Source organism: Furipterus horrens, unplaced genomic scaffold (assembly GCF_987537825.1).
Source record: "Furipterus horrens unplaced genomic scaffold, mFurHor1.1.pri manual_scaffold_4, whole genome shotgun sequence".
Taxonomy (NCBI): Eukaryota; Metazoa; Chordata; class Mammalia; order Chiroptera; family Furipteridae; genus Furipterus; species Furipterus horrens.
In genome coordinates, this window is record NW_028327174.1 from 90,696,795 (window position 1) to 90,722,592 (window position 25,798).

General features: G+C 38.7%; 1 protein-coding gene across 1 annotated transcript; it reads right to left on the bottom strand.

Annotated features, from left to right (window-relative positions):
• Positions 1-5,523: 5,523 nt before the first annotated feature.
• On the bottom strand, positions 5,524-24,268 carry POMP (proteasome maturation protein). Its single transcript, XM_090273752.1, has 6 exons — positions 24,176-24,268; positions 21,074-21,171; positions 17,549-17,609; positions 14,145-14,246; positions 11,327-11,420; positions 5,524-5,694 (listed from the first exon to the last, which is right to left on the bottom strand). Exons 1-6 carry the CDS (start codon positions 24,266-24,268, stop codon positions 5,627-5,629), a joined length of 516 nt encoding a protein of 171 aa, XP_090129878.1. The 3' UTR covers positions 5,524-5,626.
• Between the last annotated feature and the right edge of the window lie 1,530 nt (positions 24,269-25,798).

A 25,798-nucleotide genomic window follows, 5' to 3' on the forward strand; every position in this document is an offset into this window, starting at 1 on the left:
ACAACTAGCTTTCCCACCTGGTTTCACTGCCTAGCCTACCTCAGTCAGATAACTAATTGTGGATTCCCACAATTCTCTAGGAACATGTTCCCCCTAACACCAACTGTCAGAAGCCAATTACTGTGTCATTCAGAGATCCTCACTGCAAGCACCAATTAAAACAAAACAGCTTGGGGAAAAAAAAAGACATTTATTGGACCATCAGAAATCTGAATACTGACATTTAATAATAAGGAATTATTAAGTTAGACATGATATTACTGTGATTATGTTAGCTTTCTTTATAAAACGAAATATTTACACACAGAAATAATGTCTGGAATTCCTTTCAAAATGATATTGAAGGGAAAGTGGGTGAAAATGAAGATGAAATAAGATTGGCCATGAGTAAATTCTGAGAGCCAGATGATAGAAACATGAGATTATATTGAATTTTTCTCGTTTTAGATGTTTGAAATTTTCTGTAATAAGTTTAAACAGAACAATGTGCCACTTCTTATGCCTTTTCAGTTCCCTTTGTCTTCTCTTAAATTTTCACAATAAACCATGGTGAGAAATGTAGTAAGGCTAGGGCTGCCCTTGCCCTTGCTTGTCCTGATGTCTGACTTCTCACGCTATTGGGCAAAACAACATCAGTAGTATTAAGGTCAGTAGTATTTCCCCTACAGCTAATAGTATTTCTTTGGTGATAATATCTCTGGTAACTATAATTATGGTAACTATGATAACTAAAGTATCATAAGTATATTCAGTATTCTGTGAAACACCATTAACTTTTAGCATGAATACCATTAATGCCAAAAGTTAAATAAAGCACTTTAACCCCAATGTAATTTAATTTTCAAATTGAAGGGCTATGTATTCATTAAAATAGCTAGGTATTAGGGCATCGAAAAGAGCAATGACAAAAATGCATTATAAAAGATTAAGAATCTATGAACCCATAGGATACCTTCAAAAAAGAGAAATGGGGGGAAACCTGGCTTTACAAAAACTTGTCACCCAATAAACGTAGAAGAAATAAAGAAATAACACATTTTGTCAGCCCTCCCCTGTTCTCAACAACCATGTTATAAATGATTGAGGTGAACATTTTTTATGGATCCTAAAACCTCTGGGTGCAAGGTTCTTAGGGGACAGGACATACACAAGGTCTCAAATTATTACTTCACAAATTAAATACTAATTACAAAAGGGCAACTGTACCTTACAATGGAAAGCTCTGGCGACCACCACCTGTTAACCCAGTGACCACACTTAGCAACACCAATAAATGGGACACACCTGTGACTCCTGATGTGTTGTAGCAAGAAGTCCATGTCATCACCTCTGTAGACTTCTTGCTAAAATATGATCTGAATCAACTCAGGAGGAAATTAGACAAGATGTTGATAATTGATGAGACTACATGGTTATTTTGGGTGTTCTTTGTATTGGTCTTTTCAGTTTTTCTGTAAGTTTAAAATTTTACAAAATAAAAGGTGAAAATATAATATGGCTTACGTTTTACAAGATTTCTACGTAATACAAAAAAGAAAAAGGGTGAGTTAAGTCTTGAATGAAAATCAACCTATGTGTCCAAACTTAAGCCTAGCCAAAGTTAAAGCAGAATTCCACCTGTTCCTTCAGTGACCCACTACATCATCACAGCGATGAACTACATAGCTTTTCCTGTCTCCACGAGGTCAAGACATTAAAAAGACAGAGTACAACTGACAAAGCACATCTACTGGCTCCAGAAATAAAATTCAAGATCTATAAGCAACCTGTAAATTTTTAAAACCGGATTTTTTATCTTTAAAAGAAAACACATTTTAAGAACCTTTCCATTTTTTTCAATTGGGAAAAAAAAAAAAATCCCACTAACATTATAGGGGGGGAAAAAAAACAACTAACAGCATGTTCTCATTCTTTTTATTTTAAAGATTTTATTCATTTATTTTTAGAGAGAGGGGTAGGGAGAGAGGGAGAGAAACATCAATGTGCAAGAGAAGCACTGATCAGTTGCCTCCCTCATGTGCCCTGAACAGGGACCAAACCTGCAACCCAGACATGTGCCCTGACCGGGAATTGAACCAGCAACTTTTCAGTTTGCAAAACAAAGCCCAAACAACTGAGCACACACTGGTCAAGGCTGTTCTCATTCTTTAATATAATTTAAGGATCTGTAATAAGACAAACTAAAATTACAGATTCTTAATTAAGCATTTGTTGTACATGGAGGAACCTGGATTTCAATTTTGAGATCATGAGCTAAATACATCCAATGAAGGGTCATAGTATTTTTTGTTTTGCTCTAATGAAAGAGTAAGTCAAAATTTATACTTAGATTTCATGTGTTTGAAAAAAAATTTCTTAAACCAATTGTACATTTCAGTGTACGATTATACACTATAAGGTCTTTCCACTTTTCGAAGTAATCTACTTGTTCAGGTCATTTTTCACATTCTTGAATGTCTGCATTCAAAGCAATAACAAATGCAAGAACACTGGATCATACTTAAGTGTACTCCTGAAAGAAGATAACATCTACTGCAAAGGGCAAAACTAATGAAAAATGATAAGGCTATATTTATATTTTGCAGAGGGTAGGAGTAAAGATGTGTTTAGTGGAAGAACCACATGGTGTGCCAACTAGTGCTAAATTTTTTGCCACACTCCAAACATTTCCAGATTAAAAGGCTCATTTGATATAGAATTAGGTTGGCACCCTAACTGGTTATATATGTCTCTTACTGTAAATTTTATCATCTTGGTGTTAATAAAATGACTTTAATCAGCCACCAACCTATAAATTCCTCTTGAATCCAAAGATATTTTACAAGCAAAACAGAGACAAAGAAAATACTAAACTAATTCTTCAATAAAATCATAGAATCTAAAAGAAAAAAATGCCTAATTGAATATTTGTCACCTATGCAAGTAACTCAGAGACTTGCAACTTTTTCGAAGAAACCTGAGTAATTCCTCAAATCCTGTAGATTTGAATTTTTTCAAAATAAAAAGTAGGTGAGCCCCGGCTGGTGTGGCTCAGTGGATTGAGGGCTGACCTGTGAACCAAAGGGTGGCCAGTTTGATTCCCATCAGGGCATATGCCTGGGTTGTGGGCCAAGTCCTCAGTTGGGGGCGTGCATGAGGCAACCACACATTGATGTTTCTCTTCCTCTTTCTCCTTCCTTTCCCCTCTCTCTGAAAATAAGTGAATAAAATCTTTAAAAAAAAGGTAATCTAAGTCTTGAGTTAAAATCAATCCATCTCTCCAAAAGTAAGCCTTCCAATAACCCAAGACAAACACTGCAGATTGCAGACGTTAAGAACCATCAGTAAACTTTTCGGCACTGAGGTATATATACCAGAAAAATTAACTGATGTTAAAGAATGTCACTAATATAAAGACAAAAAGAAAGTAGCATGTAAATCAAAGGTTCTTGACCCTGGAGAGCTTTTCAAAAGTACACTTACTGGGACTAATTTCACAGTAGTCCTATTGAAAATTTTTAAAAATTATCCCCTCAGACCACGACACCAGTTTCTTCACAAGATTCCCAGGTGATTTTACATTCTTCCAGGATGGGGATCACTGGTAAGAATAGAAAGAAGGTGAAAAAAGGAGAGCAATAGGAAGCAAAAAGACCTTCAGCAAGTAAAAGCTAATCATGATTACTAATTTCTGTTTAAAAGCATCAGCTTTTCCATTTAAACTATGTCATAATTTCATAGCACCCTCTCCTGGTCAAGAAGGGTACCTACTATTCCTAGAAATAAGAGGGCATTTCCAACTTCATTAGTTGTCTAGAAACAATTTGTATCTTCATTATTTCTCTATTTCCTCATAAGTGTAAAATGGGTTGACAAATATTGTGTTGGCAAATACAGGTTTACACTTAATCTCAACAGTCAGGAACAGTTAAAATGTGTCAGTAGTTTATCTCAAGTCTTGTCAACCCTGGCACTACTGACATTTTGAACCAAATGATTCTTGGGTGCAAACAGTTACGTAATATTCAGTGGTAACCTTTTTTAGGACACAGAAGGCTATTGTTTTAATATAAATTAGGAGTATTTTACATCATTTTCCTTTAGTCCTTTCAATTCTTTACATGACCGTAAATCCACGTCCTATATGATGTAGGATGTTTAGTAGCATCCCTGGCTCCTACCCACTATATGTCAGTAGCAGTCCTCCCTAACTGTGACAACCAGAAATATCTTCAAAACATTGTCAAATGTCCCCACATCCCCAGAGGGGTAGGGCAATACTGCCTTCAGTTGCAAAAATCAGTGACTTACTCAATAAAGATGTTTCTGGGGACATATGAATGCACAAGAATGTGAGGTAGGTAACACCTCATTGTGGTTTTGATTTACATTTCCCTAATAATTTGTGATATTGAACATCTTTTCATGTGTCTGCTGGTCATCTATATGTCTTCTGTGGAAAAATATCCAGATCCTCTGCCCATTTTTCAGTTGGGTCATTTTGCTGTTGTTGTTGAATTGTATTAGTAATTTATATACTTTGGATATTAACCCCTATCAAAAATATATTTAAAAATTAATAATAAAAATTAAGAAAAAATTTAATGCTTTCTTGATTTTCTTTTTTAGAGAAAGAGGAAGGGGGTCAGAGAGAGAGAAAGAGAGAGAGAAAAAAATATAGATGTGAGAGGGAAACATCAACGGTTCCCTGCCATACTTGCCCCAACTGGGAATCAAACCTGTAACCTGGGTATGTGACCAGACTGGGGATCAAACCCTCAACCTTTTAGGACAACACTCCAACAGAGCCACACCAGCCAGAGCTAAAATGTTTTTTAACTAGTGAGAGATGACCCATTCTCTAATTAAATCTAAAAATCTTTAAATTTTACACACCTTATAACAAAGAACCATAATGAAGATTTACTTTTAAATAAATAGCAATGTAATCTGTTCATGGAAACAGTGTGTATATACATGAATGTTCTGTTTTTTATTTAAGCATTTTGTGATATATAAATCTATGCATTACAACACCAATCTATTGGTTGCTTTATTTTATTTTTCACTTTAAAGACAAGACTAAAATCAAATCCACTGAATTTACACTTTGCAACCTGAAAGACAAAAACAGCTGTAATTCTAAAGTAGCTTCAATAAAGCAAATATTATTCTTATGAGTACTAATGGACTATACTGAAACAAGGTTAAATATAAATATTTGATTTTGTGCTTAATTTGAAGTGTTACCACAGAAATCATTTACAGATGTACTCTGAAAGATTTGAGGCTACTATGAAGATTGCAGACTCAAATACTGATAATGGTTATTCAATATTCAATTTATAGAATACCTAGAATATAGGTTGAACTAGAATCCACTAGCATACTATTCATTAGCAACAACTTTTTAAAGACATGGAAGGCTACTCTTTTAATATAAATCAGGAGTTTTAAAATCATTTCTAGTGCTTTCGACTGTCACGTAGCCATGAACCAAAGACTCAAACAATTTCAAATAATGAGATACTATTTAGGCAACTATTCTCATGTGTCAGTACTTTTAATATTGTATACATACAATTATAATAAAAAGATGACTACAGACAAGATGCAGCCCCTCCATTTCCATGATCACCACACTGCATTACAGTAAACCAAGTTTATATTCCACCATCAAGTGTGGTTCTCCCATTAGTTCACTTTGTGATGGGTCTGAAAACAAACAGAAACACATATTAAAGATTCTCAAAACAAGATAAATTCAATGATTCCACTCACATGAAAATCTAGAATAAGCAAAACTAATCTCAAGTGACAGAAAACAGTAGTGTTGCCTGGGGCCAAGGGTAGGGGAACTGACTACAAAGGGGCCAAGGAATCTTTTTGACTTCCCAATGACTCTAGGGAGGATCCAAGATGGCGGAGGAGTAAGTGGAAGCTACACTAACCTCCTCCCAGGACCAGTCTGGATTTACAACTTAATTTTGGAGAAATCATCTGGAATAACCAACGGAACACTAGCTGGAAAGAAGTCTTATAACCATGGAGAGACAGAAAAGGCCGCTACATCACAACGTGACCAGTAGGGAGTGCGGAGACGCGGAAGGGCTGGCTGGGCTCACACGGGTGGCTGCTGAAGGGACTGAGAAACAGCTCAGCAGCCGGGGATTCCCCCTGAGAAGGGCAGGGTCTAAACCCCCAGCTGGGCTTCCCAGCCTACAGCGACAGAGTGGAAAGTAAAATAGTATCAGCTGTGAAAAGCGAAAAGCCACAGGCTTTCTTGCTAGCCGGAGAGAAACAGCAGGAGAAAAAGAGCTCTTAAGTGGATCACATACGAAAATATTTTGGCCACCACTTACCCTGGGCTCAAGCAGAGGGAAGGCAGAGAGGACTGGAGACACTTGGGGAGAATTTGGCACGGTGGCTTTGAGGGGAGAACTGGAGGAGCAGCTGACTGGGTCCCAGTGCTGACTCATCCCCAGTACTGCGGGTAGACCATTCCCCTCCAAGTGGCGTCAGCCTGAGGGGAAGCAAAAGCCCTGCCTGCAGGAATTAAGCTGCCACACCCACAGTCCTTAAGCCTGACAGCTAATCACAGATTGAATAGATTAACAATCAAAGAAGACAGACAACAACAGTAGATCCCTGGAAGTCTCCAACAGGCTGCCTAGGGCCAGACTGGTACATGATCTGACGCCACCAGAGGCAGATCCAGGAAGTGCAGATCATTCCAAGAAGCACCAACAAACAATAGGAGTCAAAAAAATGGGGAGACAGAGAAACAACCTCCCATCAAAAGGAAAGGTAGAATCCCCAGAAAGAGTGCTAAATGAAATAGAGGGGAGCGAACTATCAGATATGGAATTCAAAACATGGATTATGGAGAAGCTGAATGAGCTCAGCGGAAACTTCAAAGAACTCCAGAAAAACTACAAGGAACTCACAGAAAATTACGTGAGCATGAAAAAGGACATAGAAGCTATCAATAAGAGCCAGGAGGAAATGAAAAATACGATCTCTGAATTGAAGAACACAGTAGAAGGAATTAAAAGCAGGCTAGAGGAAGCAGAAGATCGGATCAGCGAGCTGGAGGACAACCTACACAAAAACTCCCAGACAATGCAACAAAATGAAAAAAGACTGAACAAGACTGAAGAGGTTCTAAGACAGCTGCAGGACAACATGAAACGTAATAATATCCGTATCATAGGAATTCCAGAAGGAGAAGAAGAAGAGCAAGGGATAGAAAACCTCTTTGAAAAACTAATGACAGAAAACTTTCCTAACATGACGAGAGAAAGAGTCACGCAAGTCCAGGAAGCACAGAGGGTCCCAATGAAGATGAACCCCAACAGGCCCACCTCAAGACACATCATAATTAAAATGGCAACATTCAAAGACAAAGAGAGGATCCTAAAAGCAGCAAGAGAAAAACAACTAATAACATACAAGGGTACTCCAATAAGGCTATCATCAGATTTCTCAGCAGAAACACTACAAGCCAGAAGGGAATGGCAAAAAGTATTCCAAGCAATGAAAAACAAAGGCCTACAACCTAGAATACTATACCCAGCAAAGCTCTCATTCAAAATGGAGGGTGAAATAAGGAGCTTCCAATGACTCTAGGAACAAGCTCTAAGAGATGAGGCAAACCTTAATCTAAATAGCAAAAACGTTTCATATCTAAACATAATTCTAAAGTAGCTTTAGAATATCTATTGTTTTGTGTTCTGTTACATACACAAACATACATACAAGCATAAATCAGAATTATAGAGTAAGAATGCCTTAACAATCTTCACTCTTGTTGTTTTTATGGATGAGTCAGACAAAAATTTTAACTATGATAATACACCTAAAAGAGCTTTTAATATTAATACCAAGGGTAAGCTTCCTAGAGACAAACTTTTTGTTTTTCCTCCTATTCAACATAGGACTAGAAACAATTTAAAAACATATATCCATTCACATTAAAATGATTACTAAGAGTAACTGATCAATCCGGATGTTCCTCACTGAATCTCCTAAGAGAATGGAGATTACCGTTGATACTATACTCTCCACACTTTGTCACACAACAAAGCCTCAGCAACAACTGATACTGCTACAGTTACTAGTAAACTGCTATGTATAGAACAGACATTCAAAATCTACACTTAAATGTCTGAACATGAGTAGACAGAACAGGCAAAGATGATTGCTACAGCCCTGTTTTGTGTTAATAAGTGAGAAAAATACAAGCATCCATCAATAAATATACTGATATATCATGCTTACTGTAAGATACACAGTATGATACCAATGTGTTAAAAAATAAACATTAAACAATGCCAAATATTTTCTGACTATTTATGTTCATTTGAAGACACACAGGAAGACATACACTAACAGCAGGTAACCAGGAAATGAGGGTAAGAAATGGGTCTAGGGTAATCATGGAGGACTTGAGTTTGGGCTATATTTTAAGTTTTTAAAAAAAGAATATATTCTTTTAGATAACAATTTCTTTTAAATTCTGCTGTTTTCAAGCTTTTGACTTTAATAAAATATGTACTTGTTAAATAAATCACTTGCCCCAGAAGACAACATACTACATAGGCAAGGCACTGGTCCACAGTCCTAGCACCTGCTCTGTCACGAACCCACTGTGAGTCTCCCGGGAAGGCCCCAGCCCCTGGCTCAGTCTCAGTTACTCTTCTTAAAGTGAGGACTGCATGCAGCGAACAGAAGGACCCTTTCAGTATTAAGAAAGAGTTCATTTTTTACTTTACTAGTGCCCTCTTCACATGCCCTTCCCTTCCCCTTCCTTGTAAAATGTAGATTGTTCTTGGCCAAGGCCAAGCACTTCACAGACGTGTGAACAGAACCCTCATCCCCCTCCAACAAGTTACAAAACATAAACTGAAGAAATTTACAGATTTCCATCAAAGTTTAACATTCCTCATATAGAGTTCAAATTAACAAACAACTCCCTCATAATAGACATAAAAATTCCTCATGGGCCAAAGATGATGAGGAGAATGTGATGAGCAAGAGCTTCCAACACTCACTAGGGATCAGGCACTCCATGAGGCACTGAGGACGCAAGAGCCAAGAGACAAAGGCTCAAGACCTCACAAAGTTTGTATTTAAGTTGAAACAAGAAAAAAAGAAGAAAAATACCACATAATGGCTATGCAAAGAATTAAAGCGAGGTGACAGTGAATGAGGACTACTTTAGACTGGGTAGTAAAGGAACACCTCTCCAAAGCAGTGACATTAAACTGGGATCTGAGAAATATTCCAAGCAGAAGGAATAGGTAAGGCAAGGCCCTTGGGTAAAGCCATAAACTGCCCATATATTACGCAGTGACAAGGGAAATTACCCAAGTGCCATGCAGCGGTCTCATCCTGACAAAAATCACCTACCTAATTGGGATTTTTCCAGCTCATAATTACCTTAGAGAGATGCAAGAAATGAATATAAAAAGATGTCCACAAGATAGTGAACTTTTTAAAAGTGAAATTATATTATGTCATTGCTTAAATCCATTCAATGGCTTTCCAATGCATTCTGAATGAACTACTACAAAGCTCTGGCTCCTCCTAGCTTTGCCTCATCTTATTCCACTCTCCACTTTTTTCAAAACACACCAGCCACATGGGCCTTCTTAACACATTCATATGTGTTGGGAGACAGTTCTCTATGGGTCTCTCATGATTTGTAAGTCTTAGATGCAGATGTACTGCTTGCCTTTGTTCTAGACTCTTTCCAATGCCATTTCTAAAGTAAATAGCCTCAGAAGACAGAGACTGTGTCTCCCCTGAAACAGAGACCAGGCAGGCTGATTGCCTATAATAAAGATTCAGGTGCCCTAACCTGGGCTGGGGTTCTTCCTGTAACAGAATACAGGATATATGCAGGCACCTCACCCTCTTCTTGCTGCCTTGTGGGACCTGGGACTCAGGAAACCAACAGAAAAGCTGATACTCTGGCTACTGCTATTGCTGTAATAAACTGTTCTTTGTCTCTAGGAGTCGTGTCTTCTGCCAATATCCATGACACCACGTCAGGATAACTTGTTAGCTTATAGTAGGATAAGCATCTTAAGCCCTTCAAGAGTACTTCAGCTCTTCTCAGGTAGGAGACCCTGAACATACTGCTTCTTCTGCCTGACATATTCTTCTCTCTTCTACGTCAACTAACTCAAATATCTTTTAAGGATTAACTATGTGTCATAGATCCAGAGATGCCTGCCTCTTCTACCTAATAACAAACTCTATCCCTATCCTTTTTATTCCTAGAACGTAATCGAAATGTATAATTTTTGTGTTTTATCTGTTTAATGTTTACCTACCCCATTAGAAAGCAATGTTTCTCACAACTGTATATTCAGAGCCTAGCCTAGAGCAGGACACATAATAAATATTTGACTGACTGAATAAATGCTCAATAAGTTCCACTCCCTTTCTTTACACAGAATCGCAGAAGCTGATTTTTAAATGAATGCATTTTTAAAACTAATTAAAAGATAAGAACTATCACCTTACTAATTCTAAATGAGGTCTAAGTTCAATGTCAAAGCTTAGGAATTCCAGGTTTTCCTGCATTGAAAAAGCTCCCCCAGGGAAGATTTTCAAAGAGGAGGCTCACTAGACTTCTGTTGTGGCCACAGCATTTCCTTACCAGACATGAGTAGCCAAGCAAATTAATATAATTTAGTCCTGTTGGGTTTTATGTTTCTCCTGAATTGCTGGGGCATAATGAGCAGAGACAATACTGAACAGAATTATATTTGTTTATCTTCCTCAGAACCAGAAAAAAATAAGATGCTATTATTATTAATAGAGGGTGCATGTACTGTTCTTACTTAAGTCATGTTATCTCATACATAATACAATTACTCAAGGAGTTCTGTTAAGGATGACAGATTCTTCTTCCCTACTCACCATCTATAGAAGCACAAAAATTATTTGGGGGAGGCAGATTTTTTTTTAAAGAAAACTTTTATCTTATTTTTTGTAGTTGTTTTAAAAACTAGTCATAGCCCATAAATGTTGTAAATACTGAAACAACAATCATTGTTTAAATGACCTTAAGCATATTATATTAGACTCACATATCAGACTTTATCCTCTGGACATGAGATAAATGTGGCTATAACCTCAGAACTCCACAAAAGAAGTTTTGCTTTTATAACCAGTTAAAAAAGTTATTACCATTAAATTTTATCTCACTGCAGTGAGTAAAACAAATGAAGCCATTCAGCAGTCAGCCTCATGAGGACAAGAATGCTGTGGGTTTTATTTGCTGCTGTTGCCTTGTACACTATTAAGAGTTCCAGAAAAAGGTGCTGACACTTACCATTAAGAATATCTTCAAATCCAATAGTCTCGTCATTACCCCTCAAAATATCCAGGGAAAGATTTGAGCTTGGAAGAAATGGAAGACGCTGAACCTTTGGAAAAAGTATGAAAGGGTAAGATTAGAAAAAACGAAGGGGAAAAGATGTATAATCTAACTTCGTGTTCTTCACTCTTTATTTGTAAAATCCCCAAAACTAAATAAAATGTTCAATTTAACCAGTGGGGAGAAAAAAAAGTTTATATTTTAGACCCAAATCAAGTTTTTAAAAATTCCTCAGAACTTTACTTAAAGTATGTGAAGACACTGAAATTGTACTTTTATTAACACTTAATAATCCTATCAGGTTTACACATATTTGGAGGCTTTGCTTCCATCCAGGAAAACCACAGCACATACCATCTGATAAAAAACACAAAATCCCAGAGCTTAACACTATGCCTAGTTTCTAATAAATGTGGGATGATCAAATTCCTGAAGAAATTCCAACGCAGTGAGACCATTATTCTCCTTAGTAAACTGATTACTTCATTTTGTATGTTGTTTTGTATTGCTCACAGTACCAAAGTAAGTTACGACACTTTCAAACAGTAATGGTAACCGGAACTAAGATCAAACTCATTTGCAGGGCCTTTAGAAAACACAATACCATTTTGAATGAGTGTTGTCTACTTTTTTCAAGTATTAAGTAAGTATATCAACAGACTGGTACCTACGTATAGTTGAGAAGGCAAGGGCATGGAGTCAGAGAGATCTGGATTCCAATTCTGATTCTACTACTCACCAATCCCTAGGGCTTTGCATAAGTTACCTCATCTGTCTCATCCTCAGTTTTCTCATCTGTGAAACAGGAGTATACCACCTCCCTCTCAAACCTGTAGTATAGTGTGGTGTAAGGTATGTATATAGTATAGTTACTGGCACATAGTTGGCTCTCAATGCACTTTTTCTGCTCTTTGTTATTTGTCTGGCAGTTATAATTTCAATCAATGCAGACAATTTGGATATTGCCAAAAAAATACCAAGGGTAATAAGTGATCAATAACTAAATGATACTATTATTAAAGTAATAATAACTTTAGAATCAAAGGGAGCAGTTATTTTTTCCCCACCAAATAAATGAATATACTAGAAGTATTTTTAATTACTAATGGCCTATAGAGTTACCTAAATCTTTGTGGCATGAAAAACATTTCTCTAGGTTGTCAAAACTGAAACTGAAAAGTGGGCACGAGGTGGTATAGAAACAGAAAGCTGCCTGTACACTAAACCAGACAGTAAGAGGGATGGTAGGTACAGTATGACCAAGATATAGCCCTGAGGAAGCCTCAGAAGCAGGAATGAGGAGGCAGTGGTTATATATTCCGATGAGCAAGAACTGCAATACAAGAATCAGAAGAAAAGGGCCACAATTCTAGACAAAAATTTTTGGATTACATGGGAGCAAAAGCTTAGGCCCAAGATATGAACAATGTACAGCTGGAATCTTAAATAGTAGGAGCATAAAAAAGGAAGCTAACAATTTTGTACAAAAGTATGTATTTCATTTAGTCTGCAGAATAATCCTAATAACCCCACAGCATTCTCACTGCTACCTCCATTTCACATTACAATCAAACGATCTGAGGCTCAGAAAGGTCTCTAATGTATTTAAGTTAAGACTAGTAGATGGTGGAGCTAAGAATCATATTCAGGTTATTCTGATGTAAAGCCATGCATGCTCTTTTAAGGCTTTATCCTTGGAAAAAAGTTCTAAGACAGCTTCCAGAATGACTCAGTGATGACCTTAATAGAATTTACTGAAAAAAACCACAATTTTAGCCAAGTGAGAGAAAGAATTCACAGTAGTAAGAAGAACATGTACAAAAGCCAAAAGGAGAGAATAAAATTAGTCAGGACACTACAAGTAGCTGAGGAAGCAATGGAGCACGGTGAAGAGCAAGAAGGCAATTTATGACCAGAGCCATGTTAAGGAGGTAAGTTTTACTTTGAGGGCAAAATGGGGGGAGTGACATGATCAAATTTGCATTTTACGAAATTATGTGGCTAGAGTGTGTTCATAGAGTGGCAGGCAGCAGGGGTGGGTGTTGCAGTAATCTAGATGATGTGCAGTTGGGGTCAGAACCCATGTAGTCACAATGGTAAAAAAAAGTCAAAACTGGCTGGATGTTGGAGGGTGTGGGTGGGGGATGAGATGCTAGATGAGATAACCAAGGCTAATGTTCCAATTTCTACCTTAGAAAAAACTCCGTTTATACATGATAAGGAGTATGTGAAAAACAACTAGTTATTCTGTACTTGGGTAAAACGTGCTTGCAGAACTCCCAGTTGGAGAAGCCTATAGGTTTATAGCTCAATGATAACTAAAGTCATAGGAATAGAGATAGGAAGTAAAGAGGACGAGGAGAGATCAGAAATGGGTGCTTACTAACAAACCTGGTATCTGGTATCTGGTATTAAAGAAGAGAGGAGTAGAAGGGAGGGGAGGGGAGGAGAGGGGAGGGGAGATGATTAGCAGCACCCCTGGCCTCTACCCACTAGAAGCCAACAGCAGGAGATAGCTGACATACTCAAAATATCTAGATCAATAGTTATTGGTGAAAATGAAAAATATGTCTTTTATTTTATGGAGAAAACTAAATGGACTTTTTTGCCAACCCTATAAAATGGGAATCGAGGTCATATCCTAAAGGGGGAAAGTAGAATAGGTTGTAAGGGATAACATCAGGTTTGTACAGCTATTATTAAATAGAAGAATATTTTCAATTGGTATCAACACACACACGGGATGCATACATACCTGACATACTATACTCACCTGTTGCACTGCCTTCAATTCCATTTGCAATTTTAGTGGAGCAAACAGACCCTGGATGTTTCTCAGCGTGGAAAAATTCATTTTATCTTGGTTAAGCTGGAACTACAAAACAGTAATTTTAAATGCTACACTCAACATTCTGCATTCAGAACAGTTAGCACTAATACACATGTAATACAATATTTAGATGAAGAATTTTAATATCCATAACTGAAATAAAAACAAAGTACTTTTACTAATTTTAACAAATTTTTGGATTTATGAAACTAATAAATTAAGGAGTATTTTTCGCATTGCAAAAGTATATTCACAAAGCATAGTCACATTTCAGCACTGATGATTGTAATTACTGCAAAACTGGTAGAGCAAAGTAAAGGTATAAATAACATGAGATCCAAAAACATTACAGTGACAAAAATAGTGAATTTTTAAGTATAAAAGTGTATATCTCAAAAGATTGCATAAAGAATCAGATCCATTATACCTCCTTCTTAAACTACAATGTTTAAGCTCCAAAACTCTGAACAATCTATATTTTTTTCTGAAATCATACTTTTATTACTTCTAAAAAACCTTTATCACAATTTAATGTATTTCAGGCAAAATGAATCAACTTGACTGATGGATTAGAAAACATATAGCTTCCCAAAATGGCTCTTAAGAATAGGATAGCAAACAGATGGCTACATAGATCTGTCTGATCTACTGAGGTAAAGTAACTTCTGTACTTTTTTATTACACTCTTCATAAGATTTTCTTTAAGTCATCCATAAAAAGGGTAACTGATCAAAATCTATGAGAGATTAGTACCCACTTAGGGCATGACCTGGGGGCCACACATACATAAGAATGAATGTAAGATATCTAGTGATATGGTTTTTAATTACTTTAGCTTAACAGCAAGATTCTCACAGATGGTCCAAATTTTGGTCCACATTTAGGGAAAATTGGCAGTATTTTATTATGAGTATACGACATGAAGTGCTAATTAAAGGGTTTCTTTTTAATTGAGTTACCCTCATGATAACTAAATAAAATTTTATGCAAAAAGATTCAATTTATAAACTTTGATAAATACATCCACCTTGCAATGTGATATCAAACTGCAATTACCAATCAACATATGCCTAATTATTGGTAAAATGCAAAATTAGAATTAGGCTCTATGGAGATAAACAGCAAAAAAGAAGAAAGTTTACCCTGAAGATAGACCGTACATATGTTATACAGGTAGTTGGGAAGACATTACACATAGATCAGGGCTTCTCAATCCTTGGCACTAATGACATCTTGGGCCAAATAATTCTTCGATTATTCATTGCAGTTGGGTGTAAAACATCCTGTGCATTGTAGGATGTTTAGGAGCATGCTTGGCCTCTACCCAACAAATGCCAGTACCAAAGAATTTTCCCCACTTGTGACAACTGGATATTACTAAACATCCCCGGGAGGGGGGGGGGGGGGGGAGGCAAAATCATCCCTAGTTTGAGAAGCACTGGAATAGATGATGGTCATCTTCACTATCACCACTGCAGTTCCAAGCATAGAGAGCTACTGTAAGCCAGCATGCTGAGGGATGAGCTATTACTAACTCCACTTTATTGATGAGAAAACCAAGATTTAAAGAGAGATTAAGCCACTTGTCCAAGTTTACTTAGCTGGTAAGTAGTACAGCACTAAGACTTTAAACCTACAAATACTGTAGCTCAATTATAGAGCCCATGCTAAAAGACCTATAATAGATAATAAGTGCCACAGAATTTCAAGGGAGAGACTGCCATGAGCTGGGTAAGTGATCAAGACAATATAGAGACAGTAGATGTAAGCTGAGTCTCAAAAGATTACGAAATTTTCACTCTTCACCATTTTGGACAGTCTCACTCAGATTTGTAAAAGTTTCTCTTAATATGTATTGCTCAGAACTAAACCAATACGCCATATCTAATGACTAAATTAATACTCAGGAAAATGAAAGGTATACTCTCCCTTGACTTGAGCCACATCTCATTATTAATAAAGTTCAAGATTCATATTCTCCAGTGTAAGTGGTTTTTTTAATTCTGGCCTAGTCCTTTGACCTATTTTGTCATCTGTGATGTACTTTACTTATTCATTAAAATGAGCTATCCTTAACAGTTTTTTCTTCCATAAACCTAACTTATATGCCTTCTATGGTAAACCTCATCTTTGAAAAATATTTAACCTCCCTAAGTCAACTTCTTAGCATGAAACCAGAATGCACCTTAATTTAACTAGGAGCCCTTTTATTTTCTCATCTCATTTGAACTTCAATTTCACCATCACATTATTTGTTCTGTTCTTTCTTATGAAGATCTTTCCCCTCGCTAAAGAGGAAGAAAGGGAAAAGAAAATGGAATAGGTCAGCTCAGTGCACCATCTTCCCCAAGTAATAAATCTTCTTGCTCTAGAAGTGAATTTTAAAACCCTCTATATTGTCTAAAGAACATCTGTACAGGCTATACACTCTTTAGTAATGACCTTTCCCCATCTATTTACCTAGAGAACACTGGTCTAAAGCTATTCAAATACCCCCTTTATGAAGCCTTCTACAATCCCTTAGCACAGGTGGCTGGTCCATCTCTGGCCCTCTAAGCATATTATGAAGCCCCTATCCACTGCTTCTCCTCCTCTTAAATTTTCAGCCCCTTAAGGTTGGGAATTATGCCATATTCATCTGTGTACCTACTGTGCCTAGTAAGTTGATATGTCCCTCTGTAACTTGGAGAAACAAGACTTGAGAAAGAGGTCAAGGCTAAAGATAGGGACTTAAGAGATCTACAACAACAAAAAAATGGCAGGAGAAAAATATAAAATAAAAAGTGGTCATAAAACAAAACAATATTATGAGAGAAACAGAGAGGTGGACTGACCTTTAGAAATACCCATTAAAAAGACAGTGAAGAATGTGTAGAGAGGGAAGTTTAGTGAAGCAGTATGGTAATTCAAAACTACTCTACAAGGATATTGAAAATAAGGCCTCATATTCTTTATGGTCAAATGTTCTACACCAAAACTGTCTTAAAAATATACATATTATTCATTTATTTTTTAGAGAGGGGAAGGGAGGGAAGAGGAGAGGGACAGAAACATCGATGAGCAAGAAGAATATCTATCAGTTGCCTCTTGCTCATCCTCAACCAGGGACCTTGCTTCTGGTCAATCATTTGCCTTTTGCTGACTCCCAACTGGGAACCTGTAACCCAGGCACACAGCCCCACGAGGAATCGAACTGGCGACCCATCGTTTCTTCAGTTTGCAGAATGACACCTGACCCACTGAGCCACACTAGTCAGGGCCAGAATTGTCTTAATAAATGAATCACAAATGTCTTATTAATAGTATTTTTCTACTAGCAGACAAAAATAAATTGTTAAGATACTTACATTTTTTTCTGATAATTCAAGAGGATGACTAGGCAAAAGTTCATTTTTCACACAAGTAAAACTGAAAATAAACATTTAAAAGAGGTTATATATCACAATACTTAAAGCTCAAAATTACATCTATCAAAGGTATAACTACAATGGAATGGCACAAGGGAGTTCTGGGGGGATGATGAAACTACTATATCCTGATAGGAAATGATACATGTATTAAAATTCAGGTAACTACCCAGCCAAATTTTAAAAAGTCAAATTTACTACATGCTAAATAGTAATTTTACTTATTACAAATACTGGTGGCCAAGACTTCAATTCAGTGTTAAATAATGCCTGATACCTAAAAAAAATATAATAAAGTATGTTTATTACTATTATTCTGATGACATGCTTTTTATTATATAAAATATCTAAGCCTCTTCTGGTCAGGTCTAATGTGTATTCAATATTTAATGTACCTTTAATAAACACATGTGGAACGATGTCTGACATTTACTGAACACAAGTACTACATAAAAAGTCCTGTTAGATGATACACAAAACCAGGCCACTGCTCTTTATTACACTAGATATATAAAGATGAATATCTTATCATCCAAAACAGGATTTGAGGGCTGAAAGACACCTTAGTAATCATGCAATAATAATCTACTGAGTAATTTCTTTGCATACAATATTATCCTAAAAGTAAAATGTTAAAATGGTCCTGTTCATGGTAATCTTACAGACTAACCAGGAAGTGAGAAAATAAATAAATAACAAATTATTAGGACTTAGTTACTGGCTACCTTATAAATTTGATTATATGATAAATCAAATAGTATCTCTAATTCCAAAGCTATATATTGCATCTTTAAGTGGAAAGACAATAATGAGGCATTATGTCTATAACAGAATGGTTTCTATTAGAGTACAATCTGAATACCTTAAAATTAGATATAAAATTCAAAAATTTAAAACACAGAATATTCATGGTGGGGAAGGCTTTATCGTCATTTGATTAAGCAGAAAAGCCACCTGCCAAGAAAAAGAACTAGTACCAGAACTCGAAACCTGAACATATAGAAACAAAGGAAAATGAGGGAAGGACTATAACTGTGTGCTAAAGCTAGAAAAGAAAAGATAATAGCAGCTAACACCTACTGAGTGCTTACTCATGTCACGTACTGCTCTAAGTATTTTCCATATACTACTAACTCATTTATTTCTCAAAACATATATACTATTAATAGCCTTATTTCAGAACAACCAGGGTCAAAATGACAGCGTGAGTCCAGAGTCCAATAAACTAAATCACTCCCAATAGTTAATGAGTTAATAAAATGGCTCTTGACTTCCGGCCAAGATGGAGGCCTAGACAGACAGGCTGGGTCTCCCTCCACAACTGAGGAGGAATACAACTACCTCAAAGCTAGAGACAACCAGCAGTTCCAGAAAATCAAACTGCATGGAAGTCCAACATCAAAAGATATAAAGAAGAAATACTCATCCAGACAGGGAGGCGGGGTGAAGCCGGGGCGGCATGGTGGCGGCTACAAAGGCAGTCCAGCAGAAAACACAGTTACATGTTTTAAAAAGACGGGAGGGACACCTGGGGGGCATTCCCAGCTCCTGGCCAGACCCCGCAGATCACGGTCCCAGCACCGGGGAAAATCAAGACTCATTGCTTCTGAATGTACAAACCAGTGGGGGTTGGGACAGAGTAAGAAACTGCCACTCTCTCAGCAGAGTCTGCTTGTTTAAAGGGTCCCCACGGTCCTAGAATGTCCACAGACCCACCCACTCTGGGAACAACAGGCAGGGCGACAGCTAGAGAGGCTGTGGGAGAGGTGCCTGGAAAAGGCACAAGGGCTGAGCAAGCGGCATTGTTCCCTCTCTGACCCCTCCCCCACATACAGTGCCACAGCCTGGTGAAACGAGTCGCCCTATACTGACAAATCCCTAAGGCTCCGCCCCTTGCAACGTAAGAGGTGCGACAGCCCTTGCCCAAATCACAGAGGCAAACACAGAAAGATGAGGAGACAGAGAAGTACAACCCAGAAGCGGGGGCAGATCAAGGTCCCAGTGGCACAACTAAGCAATAAGCAGATAGCACGCTTAACAGATGAGAAGATAGACAACTTAACAGATGCATAGTTTAAGGCATTGGTGATTAAGATGCTCACAGAGAATGAAGGCTATCCTGGCTAAAATGAAGGAAAATCTATATGAAACAAGTGGTGAAGGAAAGGAAACCAGGGTTCAAATCAACAAATTGGAACATAATGAAGAAACAAACAGTCAACCAGTACAGAAAGAGGATATCAGAATTAGAAAAAATGAGGAAGCTTAGAAACCTCTGGGACAGCTATAAACGTGCCAACATCTGAATCATAGGGTTGCCGGAAGGTGAAGAGGGAGAGCAAGAAATTGAAAAATTATGTGAAAAAATAATGAAGGAAAACTTCCCTAATTTGGGGAAGGATATGGACTATGGTTCCAGGAAGCAGAGTCCCAAACAAACTAGACCCAGGGAGGACCACACCAAGACACATCATAATCAAAATGGCAAAGGTTAAGGATAAAGAGAGAATCAAAAGCAGCAAGAGAGAAGAGGAGAATTACTTACAAAGGAATACCTATAAGACTGTCAGCTGATTTCTCAAAAGAAACTTTGCAGCAAGAAGGGACTGGTAGGAAATATTCAAAGTGATGAAACACAAGGCCCTACAACTGAGACTACTCTACCCAACAAAGCTATCATTCAGAATGCAGGGGCAGATAAAATGCTTCCCAAAGTAAAGCTGAAGGAGTTCATCATCACCAAGACATTATTATATGAAATATTAAAGGGACTTATTTAAGAAAAAGGATATAAAAACTATGAACATTAAAATGAAAACAGTATCACAACTATCAACAACAGAAGCTAGGGAATGAAATAAAGGTAAACTATGCAGATAACTAGAGTGGGAACAGAATCATCGGAATGGGGAGCATGTGGGGGGAGGGCAGCTGGGAGGAGAAAGGGGGAGAGGGAGGGAAATGGTACAGGAATTATGAATCAAGGTAGGAGGGTGGGGAATAGACAGGGGGATGTTGAGAAGAGCTTTATACACAACACATGGACTAAGGGTGGAGGACTGCTGGTGGGAGGGGGGTTGCTAGGGGAAAAGAAATTGGGACAACTATAACAGCATAATCAATAAAACACACAAAAATAATAAATAAATAAATAAATAAATAAAATGGCTCTTCAAGTTATCAATAGCAAAATGAAGAATCCTACCAAATCATGCTACTATGTAACATCTCCTGGGAGGATGCCCTGTCACGGGAACCTCCTACTCTGATAAGACACTTTTTTTGTATAGAAAATATTGAAGCCTCTGCTCATCTCTTTTCCCAGTCAAAGGTATATTACTTGCTAACTCACAACTTAAATATATATATTTAGGGCCCAGCAAAATATTTATAAAGAATATCGTGAAAAATAATTCCCAGAAACAGTTTATTATAACAAAGTCAAAATCACAAACTCCCATATACCCTTTTCGAAGAAGATCATGACTTTCAAAAGGTCCACTTGCTGAAAGTTCAGTAACTGGAATGCTGTCCTTTAGCTGAGATCCAAGTCCTCTGGTATTCTACAACACAAATAAAGAATACTACTAAATACAAAACGAACAAACAACCATACTGAACATCTATGTAAAAGTCACAGTTTAAGAACTAGAGAAAAAATATTAAGGTCTCTGCCCTCAAAGAGCCCAGTCTAGACAATCACAATGAGCCTTACTTAGCATTATCCTAGAGGGACACACATGGTACAATGAATATCATCAAATCTTGGGGTAGAAAGGATTCCTGAGTCATTTCTGAACGCTGTTAGATTAAAAGGCATTCCAGGGGAAAAAAAAAACATGAGTAACAGTATAAAAATATAAATGATCAAGTGAGTAAGGCAGAAGGAAAGGCTGGCAAAATGAAAAGGCTTAAATATGCAAAGAAATTCAGTTTTATTCTGAGATTGATAAAGAGCCTCTGAAGGGTTATGACATGATCAGATTTACTTTCACTGGAAAGATCCCTCCCTTAGGCTGGAATGATTAGCGTCGTCGTCGTCGGCAGCCGTCCGTCTCGAGAGACGATGGTGTAGCTTCTTAAGAGTCTATCTGCACCGCCGAGAATGGCTGTGCAGTCCGACTCGGGAGTGACACGGTATCTGTCTCCTCCCGTGTTGAATCGACATCTTGCGATGACGCTGGGGTGTCCTCTCCAGTGAAGCTGAAGCTACAGAGCCTGGGCAGGGTGATATGAAGGGTCTGCTGTTGCCCATGCAGCAGACCCCCCCTCTCTTCGCAGCTGAAGGGTCCAAGGGAAAGACGGAGTCGATACAGCTTGGCTTCAGGTGCGCCGCAGGAGTTGCCGGTGTTGACTACGACGTCAAACCGCCTTAGGGACTCCGGCTCCGGATTTTCTGTCGGGGTTTACTCCCTTAGCCTTTCCCCTGAAGAGGTATGCCGCAAGGCAGCGGAGGTTTTTTGGAGTCAGAGTTTTCCTTCTCTGATGTACCCTGACTGGAAGATCGAACCAGCGACACTTAGCTCGCAGGCCGACGCTCAATCCACTGAGCTAAACCAGAATGATTAGCACAGAATGAAAAAAGTGAGGGCAGATTTTTGGGGAATATCATTCCTTCAGGACAAGGAAGAAGCACAAGGAAATGGGATTAATAAAGAATAGCTAGAAGAGAGTGATCATAGAAGCTAAAAGAGGAAGGAATTTCAGAAACTTTCTTACAAAAGGGTACTGCTTACAAAAATAACTATCTAATCAGGATAGTGTCCAACAAAAACAGACACAGTGCACTTGGTACTGGTAAAGTGTCACCCTATGCATTGTACAATAAAACACTTAATCCTCAAATACTTATTAAGCATCGACTATATGGCAGATACTCTGCTAGATGCCAAAGACACATGTCTACTGTCCAGGGCTTAGTCTGATGAAGATAGATTAGACAAGCAAATAAAATGTAGTAAGTGTTACAACAGGTGAAACACAAGATGCTGACTTGAAATCACTAGTGTTCAAGTTCAGTATGTGGGCAATTCCTCAGAAAGATGTAGAACAGCTACAGGTAGTTCGATATCAGTCTTATTCTGCTCTAGGAGAAACTATTATGAGAAACTAGCTTTTTTACTGATTTTTAAAATTATTTGTATATTTTATTTGGTCAGGTACTTTATCTTGTCCAGGGTTTCTTCAACCTGCCACCCTAGTCCAGGCTCTCACACCTGGATAATTTCCATAGCACTCTACTAGGTTTTATGCCTATACACTCTCCCATTTTCAAATTCTGCATATCGAAGTTTTCCTAAAAATATAGAATCTCCCCCACGAATACTGTTTAAAAAAAAAACTTTCACTGATTCATCAATGTCTGGTCTGCAGAATAAAGTCCAAGGTCTTTAGTCTGGAACTCAAGAACCTACAAAAGAGGTTTCAACCCCCACGCGCACACACAGAAATCATGGCCAATCGGGAAAAGGATCTGGAATCTAGTGTGGTCTGTCACTAACCCACTATGTGACTGTAATCAACACATACAATCTCTCTGGCCCTGTTTGCTCATCTTCCCAAATGTATACCTTGTTGCTTTCCTGCATGAACATTCTCCTCCTTGGAGATTGCTTCATTGTAAAGTGACAGAAACAAACGTTTCTTCTATGCACAAAGAAACAGGGAATTCTAATGTGTTCTACTGCGATCATCTTCCCAATTACCTTCTGTAAAATATCAGGATTAGTACCTAATGTTTGTAATACGTAAAGCAGCAGAGGTAAACAAATCTATTAGAAGTTAATTATCATTAATTACACTTGAGAATGTTTATAAACACTCTTTACAATGATCAGCAGTGTTTACCAAATGAAGCTTTCTAGATCTGGATAGCTTAGCAGCAGTACTGGAATCAGGATGGTGATTCAGCAGTCTTTACCAAACATCAAAACTCTTAAGTTAAAGAGAGAGAAACAGAAAGGGGTAGAGGAGCTCTAAGAGATGCACTAACAATGCTGACAAAAGGGAAGCAACGATTGTGGTCTTTTCTCCCCTCCAACATCTGGCATAAGACAAGCTCCCAGAAACGTTTGCAGAGTAAAGCTAAGTGATAATACTGCGACCTAGAGTGGGTTTGCTAAGAGGTCAGTTCCGAGGGTCAGGGGTGGGCGAGTCTGGGGCCTCTGGGCTCCCCAAGATTCTCCCTGTCAGGAGAAGTCAAGTCAGCAACGCCGCACCACAGAAGGCTGCACTTTCGCTATGTCCTTCCCAGCTCCGCGCCAACTCTAAGGAAGGAGTCGGGGTCTGATGGGGAACTTGGGGACGGGAGGGCACAAGCCGAAATAACAGAAGTACAGGCAACAGGATGAAACCGAAGCGCTGACGCGGGGCCTTCCCCGCAGCACCGTGCGCGCGACAGTCGCGAGCTCCCAACCCCGTGACTCGACACATCCTGGCGCCTGAGGCCGGCCTCATCCTCCCGCCACCGCCGCCGTCACGGGAGACCGGCTTGGAGGCGGCGGCCTGGTTCTGCCGGGCCACGGTCTCGAGCACGCCGGGAACTCGGGTCGCCAGGGGTTCACTCACCATTTTCTGCCTGCTCTGCGAACAGCCTCTCAGCACTGTTACCGTCAGCCAGCCCCGCCACTCACTTCCGTTTCCGGGGTTTCCCCCCCACATCCGCCGGAAGTGCGTCCGTCCTGGGGAGGGAGGAAGGAAGGAAGGAAGGCGCGGGGTCACGGGTGGGATAGGCGCGGGGCCGGGGCTCCCACGCCTGCTGTCTTGAGGGACAGGGGGCCGAGGGCGCCGTAAGGGTGTGGACTGGGAGGAGGGTGAGTCGGGACGAGATGTGCTCCGGAGAGGGGAGACGCGAACCTCCGCTCTGGTAGTAATAAACATCCACAGTTCGTTTACCTGAAGATATGCTATGTGTTTCGGTGGATGCATCGTCTTTATTTAATACAAGACCTCTTTTGGGTAGATACTGTATTTTTCATAAGGGTAAACGAGGCACAGATAGGGTGCGAAGTTGGCCTGCAATCGTTCAGCCAGTGAGGCAAAACTGGAACACGAGGTTTTTTAAGTGTTTTATTTTTTTAAATCATATGTTTAAGGCCTATGACTGGACCCTGTGCTGAGGCTAAGAAAACAAACGAGCCGGGCTTTTAAGGTTCCTGGGCTAGAGGAGCAGAGGAACTGTTGGGGGTGGGAAGTATGATAATTACTGGCATATATTGGGCTCTTACTATATAGTAACACAGTTGTAGGTGTTTTACATGGATAATTTCCTTTAATTCTTTAAATAACCTTATGAAGTAGGTACTACTATAACCTCAGTTTTACAGGTAAGGAAAGGACCCATAATCCATTTCCATACTACCGTACTGTACTGCCTAACAGCTATGATGTGATAAGATGGACTCATGCTCTGTAGCCTATAATGGAGCTAACTTAAGGAAGGAATCCTTGGGCTGATAGCCAAAGGATAAGAGTGAACTGATTTGAAGCAGCAGAGTATATGAAAGGATATTACAGGCAGATTTGCTTGTGCAAAAACTGAAATTGGAAACGTCTATGTGGCTGAAGCAAAGGAGAGAGTAGTGTGATATGAGACTGTAAGGAGATCGAGGCAACGTTATTGTGGAGGACCTTGTACACCAGATTAAAGATGAAGCTTTACCTTTAAAAAGCCATTGAAGGGCCCTGGCTGGTGTGGCTCAGTGGATTGAGGGCTGGCGCGCAAACCGGTTCAATTCCTGGTCAGGGCACCTGCCTGGTTTGCGCACCAGGTCCCCAGTTGAAGGCACGTGAGAGGTGACTGATTGCAATTCTCACACGTGGGTGATTCCCTCTTTCTCCTTCCCTCCCCCTCTTTCTGAAAATAAAATCTTTTTTAAAAAGCCATTGAAGGATTTTAAGGAGAAAGGTGATACAGTTTCATATTTATGTATACCCACTGCTATGGTCCTACAACCTTGAAGTTCTGGGGTTAGTCCAGATTTTAAGTATTGTACACCACTGTCCTTACATGTCTTCCGGCTGTTCAGAATATCCATGTTTACCTTGAGATTTGAATTTGAGTATTTTAGTTGCATCTTTTTCCTTTCACTTCCATCTAAGGAGAAATTTTAAAACTGCAACTTAAAATATATTTAAATGTTTGTTGGTTGCTTACAGTTCGGTCATTAAATACTTGTTGAGCATTTTCTT

Coding starts and splice junctions, on each gene's coding strand:
- POMP (XM_090273752.1), bottom strand. CDS start 24,268: ATGTGGGGGGGAAACCCCGGAAACGGAAGTGAGTGGCGGGGCTGGCTG. Junction 17,610..21,073: donor CATGATCTTCTTCGAAAAGG/GTATATGGGAGT, acceptor GTTTATTTTCAG/TTTTACTTGTGTGAAAAATG. Junction 14,247..17,548: donor TTGAATTATCAGAAAAAAAT/GTAAGTATCTTA, acceptor ACTGTTTTGTAG/TTCCAGCTTAACCAAGATAA.